The sequence below is a fragment of the Nuphar pumila genome, chromosome 5, assembly GCF_984573655.1.
Source record: "Nuphar pumila chromosome 5, dmNupPumi1.hap1.1, whole genome shotgun sequence".
In the NCBI taxonomy this organism is placed as follows: domain Eukaryota; kingdom Viridiplantae; phylum Streptophyta; class Magnoliopsida; order Nymphaeales; family Nymphaeaceae; genus Nuphar; species Nuphar pumila.
Genome location: NC_143253.1, coordinates 48300856 through 48314674, shown reverse-complemented (window position 1 = coordinate 48314674; position 13819 = coordinate 48300856). Strand labels below are relative to the sequence as shown.

The following is a 13819-nucleotide window of genomic DNA, read 5'->3' as shown; positions in this document are numbered from 1 at the left end:
TTTTGCGAAGTTAAATGATAAAAGATTTAGTTAACAAGTTTGCAACAATACTTATAAAATTGATATTATATATTGATGAGTTACCATTTTCTTCAGGTGGCTCCCAAAAGTCTTAGATCCACCTGTGTGTAGATGGGCTTCGGGCATTTTCGCTCGATTTTGTGCGGCCTTCGCAGAGCGATTTTGAAATGCATCCCCCGCCCACTTGTCGCACATTCCCTCCCAATAATCTCTCTTGATAGTAATAAGGCCTTGACCCTTCCACTGTAGTGGATCATCTATTCCGTCAGGTATTTTTTTTGCTGCAGTCTTCATATTGTGCAGCATGTCTGCAAATCGATTTGCAACCACCCTCTGCCACACCTTCCTTGCATCATGTTCCTCCACCGTAGTCGCGAAGCGATTCGAAACCTATATATATTTTCAAAAAGTTGTAGACATGATTATAAAAAAAATTAAATATGAAACACATTAATTATGACAAACAACTGTATACCGTGAATGAGGACCACAATCTGTCTATCGCCTCTTTTGGATACTCTTTCCATTGAGCGACTGGTCCTGGTAGATGTTGAAGAAGTGAATTCCTAATCTCGCGTACTACTTCTTGTGGCTCAAACCTCGTGCTGCACATGAATTTGTACACAGTAAATATCAATATAAAATATTTATAAGATATGCAATAATTGAAAACGAAATACTTACGGTCGATTATCGATATACATTATTCAAATGAGTCTTCTTGTGCCAGACTGAGAAAACCCTGCATGGCTCCTGACTTGTGTGATCAACTGGTGTAGGTGAGTTGTGTACAGGCGAAACATCATCTGTAAAAAAATACGTTAGAAATTCTCAAAATGCACATTTCAACTAATCAAACATCCAATTAGTTAAATGATATACCTATCACAGGAGCCCGTGAAGATGAAGGCTGGGCCTGACTACTACTAGATGAACGACCACTGTAACCTCCACGAACCATATTCTAACAAATAACAAATGTCATACAATACATTCAAATAATTCGCATCAAGTATTACAATACATTCAAATCATTTGCATCAAGTATTGCAATACATTCAAATTATTCACAAGTATTACAATACATTCAAATAATTCAAATCATTCACATCAAATACAATACAACCCATTCATTCGCATCAAGTATTACAATACATTTAAGTCATTCACATTAAGTATTACAATACATTCAAGTCATTCACATCAAGTATTACAATACATTCAAGTCATTCACGTTAAATATTGCAATGCATTCAAATAATTCGCATCAAGTATTACAATACATTCAAATAATTCAAATCATTCACATCAAGTATTGCAATACAACTCATTCATTCGCATCAAGTATTACAATACATTCAAATCATTCACATAAAGTATTGCAATGCATTTAAATCATTCGTATCAAGTATTACAATATATTCAAATAATTCAAATCATTCACATCAAGTATTGCAATACAACTCATTCATTCGCATCAAGTATTACAATACATTCAAATAATTCAAATCATTCACATCAAGTATTGCAATGCATTCAAATAGAGGTTTGTATTACAAGATTTTGCTCACTAGCTTGAGAATTTTTCCTCGTCACTTGTTTGACTTTCATATTCTTCTTCTTCTTCTTCTTCTTTATTGTTTACCCATCCACTTGGTATATCATTTGGATCACATTCTTCTATGAATGTTTCATCGGCCAATTGAGATATGACATGCATATCATGCGTAACATCGTGACCATAAGAGAAGTCATAGATATCATCTGATTGATAGTAATCACTGTCTTCAGCTAACTTGTCTTCCTGTAACTGATCATACTCAGGGTATAGTTTGGACTTCACATTGCAAACTGCTCACCATTCATTTCTATCTTACTTTTTTATACTCGGATATGAAGTATAATAAACCTGTTGAGCTTGCGAGGCTAATATGAATGGTTCATATGTTCCAAACCTTGATTTATGATTCACTTCCATAATGCCTGAGGCTTTGTCGAGTCTTGTTACAGTTGGATCAAACCAATGACACTTGAATAAAGTTACCCTATTATTTATGCCTAAGTAAGTCAACTCCATTATTTCCTCTATAACACCGTACTAATCATGTTCATTTTCACCGTAGCTGCTACCCTTGACACACACACCACTATTCATCGTTGATTTGTTTATACCGTAATCTTTTGTATGAAATCGATACCATTTACGATGTACCCGTTGTAGCATTGCACAACTTTGGTCGGACCATTTTCTAAATCACATATTCATTAATCTTTAACGTCACCATGGCGGACCTACGTACAGACATAAACAATGATTGTGATCACGACCAATTAAGTAACTTAGTGTTGTTTACAAGTAAAAAATTTATGTTAGCGTCCTTACCAACTGTTTCAACCACTCCACAAACTTAGTTTCACGTTCTTTTTGTACTTCTGCATCAGTGAGATGTGAAACTTCTCTTTGCAACTCCAGATCAAATCGTCTGCAAACTAAAAATACTTATATTACCGAACCATGTATATACGTATAGAACATAAAAGAATTTATAATTGTGTTGCGTCTACATGTACTTACTCGATGTATGGGTCGATCGCTGAGCAATTAAAAAGAATATAGATGTGTGCTGCGTCTTGCTCTCGATCTGTCAAGAGCCTTGATCGGCAACTACCAAACGCATGCTCAAGTGGTTGAAATATCGACAGTTTGTCAGCTACAGTTACTTGTTCTCCATCATCGTTACGAGGCGGGCATGTGTAACGTGTTGGAATGTGAGGTTCAAAGTACATAGATGAGAAATTTGAAATCTCTTCTAAAGTGTATGCCTCACAAATAGAGCCTTCTACTCTTGCTTTATTACAAACCTTTTTTTTGAGGTCAAACATGCATCTGTCAAAAATATACATTTTTGCATAATGACATGACAATCATGACTCTTCAACCCATATAACTGTCCATCGTCAATCTTCACAACCTGAGCAATGTTAGATACATATCCATCTGAAAATCTCAATTGTTTCAACTATTGACATACATGCTTTATTTGATCAGGTCCAAACACGTAATTTGCTTTAGATTTTAGTACTTTACCATTATACTCTTTGAGTTCCAATTCTGGTCTTTTACATATTACTTTTAAATCTATACGGGTTTTTGGATTATCCTTTATTTTTCCTTTAACATTCATTACTATATTGAACACATTATCAAACACATTTTTCTCCACATGCATCACATCCAAATTATGTCATATCGATAGGGTCAGCCAATATGGTAGTTCCCAAAAAATAGATTTCTTTGTCCAATTGTGATCCTTCCCAAATTCACGGAAGGGTGTTGGACTGCGGGCATCTGTTATTACATCTGAAAAGTATCGCAATCTTCTTAGAATCTCTATGCCAGACAATCTTGTGGATGAACCTTCCATTTCAGTTGTGTCTGCTCTAAACACATTTCTTTGTCGTCGGAACGGATGGTCGCTGGGTAGAAATCGACGATGACACTCAAACCAGTAAGGATTCCTTCCATGCGTTAATCTAAAAGCTTTGGAATCCTCCATGCAGTACGAACATGCCAACCTCCAATGTGTGCTCCAACCAGATAACATACCATATGCAGGGAAGTCACTGATTGTCCATATAACAACGACCTTCATATTGAAATTTTGTTTTTTATGTGCATCATACGTGGTAACACCGTCATCCCACAATACTTTTAGTTCATCAATCAATGACCTTAAATATATATCAAGATTTTGGCCAGGTGAGGTCGGACCAGGGATCAACAGAGACAAGAAAAGATTTGGACGTTTCATACACAAGCTTGGTGGAAGGTTGTATGGAGTTACAAATACTGGCTAACATGAGTATAAAGTTGATCTACCCCCAAATGGATTAAATCCATCTGTATATAGACCGAGTTTAACATTTCACACTTCCATTGCGAAGTTCTGATGAGTACGATCAAAGTGCTTCCAAACTTCAGCGTCAACATGATGCGTGATCTTGTTTTCATCGTGTCGAACTTTATTTGCATGCCATCTCATGTGTTTAGCTGTCCTAAAAGACATACAATCGTTTCAATCTAGGAGTGATAGGAAAGTAGCGGAGCGACTTGTATGAAACTTCCTTTGATCTCGTGCTACCATTGCCTCTTGTCTTTGGCTTGAACCGATGATGCCCACATGACGGACATGATATGTTGTTTTCCTGATCCTTGAAATACAACATGCAGTGATTTGGACAACCATCAATTTTTTATACCCCATACCTATAGCGTTGACCATAACTTTCGCACGATAGAAATTTTGTGGCAATTTCTCATCTTTGGGCAACATACTATTCACAATCATGCACAAACGGTCAAAACATGATTGACTCAAATTATACTCGGACTTCAAATTCATTAGTTGAAGAACTGCAGACAAGATAGTGTGACTCTCGCAACCGTTCCAAAGTGACTCATCAGAATCTAAGTAAATCATAAAATCTACTAGCTGCATCGTTTGGTGATTCTTCATCTACTGCAGTTCTTACATCACTAGGACTGATAGCAGAATCCAGTTCTGTTTCTGCGGCATCAAATATCAAATCCATATATGGATTATCGTGCACCACATTCACCCATGCATCAAAATTATTTTTAAATTCTTCTCCATGAAACGTCCAATTATGATAATCACTCACAAAACCCTTCCTGTATAGGTGATGTCTAACGCCATGAGGTTCTACAAATCGATTATTCTTACAAATCTTGCAGGACACCTAATCCGACCTGTGGGATCCACTGTACTGACATTTGCCGTTGCAAATTCAATAAAACTTTCGGCACCATCCATATATTCATGTGATAACTCATTGTCCACTATCCTACGGTACATCCATTCACGGTTTGCAGTCATTTTCGTATGATGTTACGAATAATAACCTAACCAGTTAAAAGCCAATACCAGGTATATAAGCAGTGATTTCAAATCCAGAGGTTAATCGTACTCTGGCAACTTTACGTAAGGCAGAGTTTTTTTTTTTTTGGGTGATAGTGGAAAAGTTGACAAATAAGTCACCCTTACTGTCACTCTACAGAACCGTACATGAGATTAAGGTGTAGTACTGCATGTAGTAGCGGTTCTTATATATCGTATTAACAATCGAAATATGGTCGAAAGAAAAAATCTCTATTTGATGGGGCTTCTTCCTATACCTATGAATTCCATTGGACCTAGAAATGATTGCTTGTTGAACCCTGTGAATCATGTGAAAGCAGGACACTCCAAGTTTGGGGGCCAAGGCGTTTCACAAAACGTTCTTGGTGGAAAAAAATGTGAGTGAAAGACACCACTGAATCGAATTTGGTCCATGAATCTAAGAAATAACGAGAATTCTTGATCTGAATCGAAATATGGTCGAAAGAAAAAATCTCTATTTGATGGGGCTTCTTCCTATACCTATGAATTCCATTGGACCTAGAAATGATTGCTTGTTGAACCCTGTGAATCATGTGAAAGCAGGACACTTCAAGTTTGGGGGCCAAGGCGTTTCACAAAACGTTCTTGGTGGAAAAAAATGTGAGTGAAAGACACCACTGAATCGAATTTGGTCCATGAATCTAAGAAATAACGAGAATTCTTGATCTCTCTCCATTCAAAAATACAGGATTTGAATTGATGTCGTTTTATTGATTTCTCCTAAACGAAAGATTATATTTCAATTGAAATCCACTTACACAAAGACAACCCCCGTTGATGACGAGTCTCCGTGAAGCATCCATGGCTGAATGGTTAAAGCGCCCAACTCATAATTGGCAAATTCGTAGGTTCAATTCCTGCTGGATGCACGCGAATTGGAACGTTCAATAATAGAATTGCCTCCGTATCAACGGAATCTCATCATCCATACATAACTAATTGGTATATTCATACTATAAGAATAAGATAGAAATGGTAGAAACGATAAGAATTCTAATTCTTATAGATACGGGAACTCATAGGGAAGAAAATGGATTTATGGATGGAATCAAATATGCAGTATTTACAGAAAAAAGTATTCGGTTATTGGGGAACAATCAATATACTTCTAATGTCGAATCAGGATCAACTAGGACTGAAATAAAGCATTGGATTGAACTCTTCTTTGGTGTCAAGGTAGTAGCTATGAATAGCCATAGACTCCTGGGAAAGGCTAGAAGAATGAGACCTATTATGCTACATACAATGCATTACAAACGTATGATCATTACGCTTCAACCGGGTTATTCTATTCCACCTCTTATAGAGAAAAGAACTTAAATAAAAAAAAATAAATACTTAATAACATGGTGATACATTTATACAAAACTTCTACCCCTAGCACACACAAAGGAGCAGTAGACAGTCAAGTGAAATCCAATCCACGAACAAATTTGATCTATGGACAACATCGTTGTGGTAAAGGTCGTAATGCCAGAGGAATCATTACCGCAAGGCATAGAGGGGGAGGTCATAAGCGTCTATATCGTAAAATCGATTTTCGACGGAATGAAAAAGCATATCTGGTAGAATCGTAACCATAGAATACGACCCTAATCAAAATGCATACATTTGTCTCATGCACTATGGGGATGGTGAGAAGAGTTATATTTTACATCCCAAAGGGTCTATAATTGGAGATACCATTGTTTCTGGTACAGAAGTTCCTATATCAATGGGAAATGTCCTACCTTTGAGTGCGGTTTGAACCATTGATTTACGTAATTGGAAGTAACCAATTAGGTTTACGACAAAACCTAGAAATCGATCACTAATCCTTGAAGACATATACAATCGTTGCAATCTAGGAATGATAGGAAAGTAGCGGAGCGACTTGTATGAAACTTCCTTTGATCTCGTGCTACCATTGCCTCTTGTCTTTGGCTTGAACCGAGGATGCCCACATGACGGGCATGAACGGGCATGATATGTTGTTTTCCTGATCATTGAAATACAACATGCAGTGATTTGAACAAACATCAAATTTTTTATACCCCATACCTAGAGCGTTGACCATAACTTTCGCACAATAGAAATTTTGTGGCAATTTCTTATCTTTGGGCAACATACTATTCACAATCATGCACAAACGGTCAAAACATGATTGACTCAAATTATACTCGGACTTCAAATTCATTAGTTGAAGAACTGCAGACAAGATAGTGTGACTCTCGCAACCGTTCCAAAGTGACTCATCAGCATCTAAGTAAATCATAAAATCTACTAGCTGCATCGTTTGGTGATTCTTCATCTACTGCAGTTCTTACATCACTAGGACTGATAGCAGAGCCCAGTTCTGTTTTTGCGGCATCAAATATCAAATCCATATATGGATTATCGTGCACCACATTCACCCATGCATCAAAATTATTTTTAAATTCTTCTCCATGAAACGTCCAATTATGATAATCACTCACAAAACCCTTCCTGTATAGGTGATGTCTAACGCCATGAGGTTCTACAAATCGATTATTCTTACAAATCTTGCAGGACACCTAATCCGACCTGTGGGATCCACTGTACTGACACTTGCCGTTGCAAATTCAATAAAACTTTTGGCACCATCCATATATTCATGTGATAACTCATTGTCCACTATCCTACGGTACATCCATTCACGGTTTGCAGTCATTTTCGTATAATGTTACGAATAATAACCTAACCAGTTAAAAGCGAACCATCAGAATGCTATGATGAAAAAAATATCAAATTTATCATGCAATATATGATGTCATACAATAACAAGAATTATGATGCATGCATTGATAACTTAATATTTTTATGTGCAAACTATTAATGACATGATACATTCATTTGAAGCATGCTTTCATTATACAATTTCACATGAAAGCCATAATCAAATTGAAAGTAATTACATGCAAGCATAGATACAATGACATCAAACATTTCTATACATCGAAATCATTCATATCAAAGAAATGTCAAACATGTACCTGCAACAAACACACTTCAATATTCCACTAATTACTACCATGCCTAGCATGGAATCCATACTCCAAAAATAAGAACACTTCTATTTTCATACATTAAAATCATGCTCAACATGATCTCCGAACTCCAACAAAGCAACCCTAGATATCAACAACTAAGTGAGTGTGTGAACAATAAAGTGTTGCGTCCAATAAATTAAATAACATATGATGCGCTTGCATCACTTACTCACCACGGGTATTTACCCGATTTGCATTGTTTTTGTCACTTACCTACCACGGGTGGCTGAGCACAAGCGAGTTTCGTTGAGAAATCTGCAAAAACACTGTTTTAAAATGAAGTCACCACCTGCCGAAAAAAAAAACCCCGAGGCAAATGAAAACATCTTGCATAGGCCTTGAGAAGCCCAACACCCAATGACCTATCGAAACGCATGGGGTCGACCCCCTGCCGGAAAACGCAGGGAGTCGACCCCTTGCCGGAAAACGCGGGGGGTCGACCCCCTGCAGGAACGCAGGGGGTCGACTCCTTGCTGGAACTACAGGGGGTCGACCCCCTGCCGGAGTTTTACAAATTACCTGCGCGTCTCCGGGCGGCGGCAGAAGGCTGACGGGGATCGACAACCGGCGAACGGTGGGGGGCAGAGAGAGGCCGACGGGACGGATAGGGTGACGGGAGGGAGAGGGCGGTGGGCGGGAGCGGGAGCAGCGAAAGAAGAAAAAAAAGAGGGCTGAGATTAGGGGTTATGCGACATTTAGCGACGGATTAATTCCGTCGCTAAGCCACCGTAAATCAAAACACGAAAATGGCGATGAAATATATTTCGTCGCCAATTCCGTCGCTAAATCGCGACGGAATATTTTCCGTCGCAAAAGACATCGCTAAATGGTGTGTCCATTATGACAAAATATTCCCTCGCAAAATTCGTCGCTAATTAGCGACGGATTTTGCGATGAGATATATTTTGTCGCTAGTTTCGTAAATTTCATTGATTATAGCAACGAATGTGTTTCTCTCGTTAATCCGTCGCTAACTAGCGACAGAATAATTCTGTCGCTAAATTCCGTCGCTAATCACCTATTTTCTTGTAGTGTTAGGATACTTACATAATATGGAAACTAACTAGGTAGGTTGACTTAACTACTATGTTGAATAAGGAAAGTAGGTGGGAACGTCCCACCCCCCTTGGGTTGGTTTAACAATATTGACTCCATCCCATATTGGACTTCAAGCTTTAGGAGGGGCCCACCTAAAGGGCATCCCACCCTATGCGTCCAATCTACCAAATTAAATCCAGATTTAAATTCAAATTTAGATTTAAATCCAAATTTAAATTCAAATCCTAAGCTTTGATATCAAGTTTGTAACACCCTAAAATTTTAACCCAAAAATACGTGATTTTTTTTATGCAAAGACTTATCGATGATATTGCTCCAACTGGATTAAGCTCTAGGGAGTCAGCTTGTGCGCAAGCGCTAGCGTTTAATAGCCCATTATAATTGAGTTCGTGAAGGAGACACCAAAGACACAAACCCTTTATCAAGAAAACAACAAATACGACAAAAAAACATTTATCTTTAGTTTTAGTTAGAATTTTGGGCAGTTTACAAGTATTTAAACACAACATGGGACTGAATCCAATTCCTGTATTGGACTTGGGTCCAGGTCTAACTCATGATTCGGTTCCAAGTCAGGAATCCGATAGATAATATAACAATTCTATTAATGAATTAACTGAGTCATTTCAGAAACTTAATTAAATAAAATAACATGTCTTAACAATTTATAAATTGTTCCCAAAACAAATCCAAGATCTAATGAAATGGTTCTTGGCACCACCCGCAACATCCCGCCATCACGCCAACTTCCTACTCATTACCTGAATATTAGTAATATAAGGGTCAAACTCCTCAAGTCTTTATTGGAACACAATAACAATGCATACGTGAATAGAGATAAACATACATTAGATCAAACATCATTTAAAACATGTATACAATAACATAATCATCACAAAGTATTCTATTGAACATGCATAGCCAATACTTTTATGTAACATGCCACAAAACAAGAACAGGTGCATGATTATGCATCTGAATTATTATGGCATGTTTTCACCGAATAACTGTGATCAAGTTTAAAGCTTATGTTTCTCTTTTTACCTTCTTTTGGGTACTCATTACAATCGTCGAATCAGAGGAGACCACTCGAGTGTTTGTTATGCCATATATTTTAATTCCTCGAGTAACTTACTGAAACAGATCCATTGATGGCGCTCCGTGATTGAGAGAAAACCCACCAGTTGCCGAGATTACGAGAATGCGTCCTAAACTTCTGCAGAAGATATGAACATACTAAAGACACATTGGTAGTTCGTCCTCCTAACTCCGAGGACTAGGAATCAAATGAGACGCCTTGCTCTGAAAACATATAACGGTCCAACGGAGTTTGTACCACGTACCATCTTCAAGGTAAGCCTGGTCTAAATGGGTTATTGGGTGTTTTTATTTCAGCAAGGGTTCATTGCATTTTATCACATGTGCCATACAACATTCGGCCCTTTCCTGACCGATTACCCCCGCATCCGCTCTAAGGTAATTCAAATTGAAATTCAAATAACCTTGAAATTCAAAATCTTATGAGAATTCAATTCTAATTAAATTAAATTCCAAATTAATTTAACTATATAGTACATCTAATTAATTAGGTTAAGTAAGATTCCTTTTACAATATCCATGGTCCATTTAGAATATCATAGATCCATTTGTTAGAATTATAACTATCCAGTTTGAAATTCAAATAAGAATTAAACTGGGATTTCATCTTTATTTCTCATAAAAATTTATCAAAGATTCTCGAGTGTTCTAGTAGCTTTGTAATTTTACTCATAATAAAGATTATTTACCTTAATCCATTTTCTTGAGTGAAAAAATGGTGGAAATGCACATTTTTTTACCTTAACCCACTTCTTTGGGTGAAAAAATGGTAAAAATACACTCTTGATGAAATCACGAAAGTCCTCTCACCGACGCAAAGATCGGCCGTTAAAACGGTCTCACATCTCTTAGGGTGCGTGAGAAGCTCTTCAGTATGTTCTATACAAATGAAGGTTTTGGCTGTCAAAATCTCTTTAAAATCCCAAAACATAAAAGCATGGTTTTGCTCATTTTTAAGTCCGCAGGCACCGTATCGTACGATACATGTGATACACCTATGATACACACCCGTATCGAGATACGAGTGTGTATCGTATCGATCCTGTATCGAGATAGTAGTGTGTATTGTATCGATCTCTTGCATCGATACGATACACGATACGGTACGATACAAACAACATTGCTAAAAACCACATTTTCAACATGTTAGTCACACTGAGGTCTTTTTGCAATTTGTTTATATCATCTATATGTTTACACATATATTTTTATATTGTTTCATGTACCAATATTTTCCTGAGAAAAACCAGATTTTTTAAAAGATTGCAAGATTTTTGCTTGGCGGGATTTTCCCAAGAATGAGATTGTATATGTAGGTATCTTGTATTTTGGCTGCTTGAGATCTAACTGTTATTGGGCTATAAAGCTTCAAATAGTGCCATTTTAGAAATTAACATAAAAAGATTAGACAAATGTTAAATATACATATTCTCTTACCTAGTGGTGAATCAAGGAAAGTTAGTGGTATATAATGGAGTTAGGTTAGTCCTAGGTTCTAGGTCAAGCACATGTGGGTTCAGATTAGGCATAAGTCAAGTCTATATGAATTGATCTTGGATTTGGCAAGGACCTGGATTATCTATGGTTGAGTTCAAGTCAAATCCATTCCTTGAATCTAGATGAGAATGAGATGGGTCAAGGTTGTGCAAGTTGCTCTAGATTTTGTCCAAGTCAGTCCACATGAGTTGTTCTAACAGGATAATTTGTTCTTTTTTTTTTGGACTTAACACCGTATTTTGGTCTCCTATAAAGATGTATTCAGTAAGATACTTCTTCCCTTTTTTGATTAATCAGTTCTTCTATCATTTCCATTGTAATTATTTAGCACTTAAATATGACATGATTATTACATGCCAAATTTAAGGATGACCGGATTGGAACTCATGATATTTTATACCCAAAACAAGTGCACTGCCAAATATGCTATGCATAAATGGCTTAAAGTAAGGAATATGTGAACCTTCTACACATAGGCATGCATGGATTTCATTTTGATAGGAGCTTTTGGTGGGTGTTAAACAAGTCCGCAAAATACTTTTTTCCTTAACAAATTTTCAAATACCAAATTGGTTATTTGATTAATTATCAACGGAGGGCATTTCATTAAATTAAATAACCTTTGACTTTCTGAAAGTGCAACTAATGAATAAGGTTCTAAGGTAAATTTTGAGTGTGGTGGCAGCAGTAATTTAAAGCAAGTTAGCCTTGGAAAGTATCAACCATCGAGGTCTTGGCTGTGGAAAGGAAACTATACTACTAACAATTAAAAATGCAGAAACTGTGACAATTGTACGAAATTTAATGTAAAAATAAAACTCAATAAGTGTCTGCATCAAAATATTAATACAGCAAAGGTTGTGTTGGTGGTTTTTGATATATGCATTGTCTTATGTGGCAAGGCATGCTTATGGAGCATATGCGATGCTCTCTAGGCTCAAAGCATATTCAGGTGCATGCCTCCAGGCATGAAGGCACAAAGCTCATAGCATTCCTTTTTACTTTGTGTGGAATTGTCTTTTTGTTCTTGATAGTGATAATGAATGTATATAACCCACCATTATTGCAAAATATTCTAGTTGAAAATTTTTGGCGAACTTGTTAATGTCGTTTGAAGGCTGTGGGCACACACACACATGCACATGAGAGAGAGAGAGATGCGGAAAAAAATTGCCTTGATCAGTTGTATTTTGGTAATGTTAAGTTCTCTTTCCAAAATAATAATGCGTTCAATTAAAACACTTTTTCTTACAAGGCAATGCCATGGTATTTGGATAATCGAGTCAAAAGAACCTTATGAAGTAGTTAATGTTCAATAAAAGTTGTTGCTGGTGTATGTGTGGGTGTTCATTAAGAATTGCTTCCTATCTTGCTTAGAGTGGCTTGGTCCTTGCAGCTCATTTCTTTGTGTGTGTGTTTTCATTAAGGATTTGTTTCCCTACATTTCTTACAGTTGCTTTCTGGTTGTGGCCTTTGCAGCTCATTTCTTTGTCTGGAAGGCGATGGTAATGACAGATTCCTACATTCGAAAAATAAAGCACTGCTTGTTTGTGGCACATGCACAAACTTCAGGAGATTTGGGAATTAATTCCTTACTATATCTCCATGTGACCAATTGCCTATCCAAAAGAGGTCTATATTTGAGTGAAGAGTTTCCCCAAGAATGTTGCAAGAGCATAAGCTCGAGATGGATAATTATGTTCATCGATTCTCATTTTCAAATAAGCTAGTGAGCATGAATTGTCGGCCTTGTAAATTAGGTTTTCGTGTTTCATCTCAAGGTATTACTTAAGTGTCTGACATTTTATATCTTAATGATTTAATCTGTAATTTATATGCAGTATAGCCCTTCATCATCATTCTTTTCAATTTCTCTCACTAGTCAATGTAGAACAGCATGGGGGTTTTTATTAAGAGTTCAACATTGCTAGCCTTTAAGAATGATTCCTTTGATTATCATGCAAACTGATCTTGATCCTTGTTACTGATGAGATGCTGTTAGTGTTGGAAGCATGGACATGATGGGCCAGTCTTTGGGCTCTTGTGCACCACATGTTCACTTGAACCATGACATGGTGAAGCCCTGTTCTAAGAATCCATCCCTTTTGCATCATGTCCCTTAAGAATTCATAT

At 37.0% G+C, this 13819-nt stretch overlaps 1 protein-coding gene across 1 annotated transcript in view; it reads left to right on the top strand.

Moving 5' to 3' along the window:
* The window catches only part of LOC149837530 (uncharacterized), a 34675-nt gene extending 21120 nt beyond the window's left edge, over positions 1-13555 (top strand). The window contains exon 2 of the mRNA XM_090007410.1: positions 13166-13555. Within this exon, the coding sequence (XP_089863536.1) occupies positions 13166-13195 (30 nt within the window). The 3' untranslated portion in view covers positions 13196-13555. The remainder of the gene's footprint in view (positions 1-13165) is intronic.
* The last annotated feature ends 264 nt before the right edge of the window (positions 13556-13819 follow it).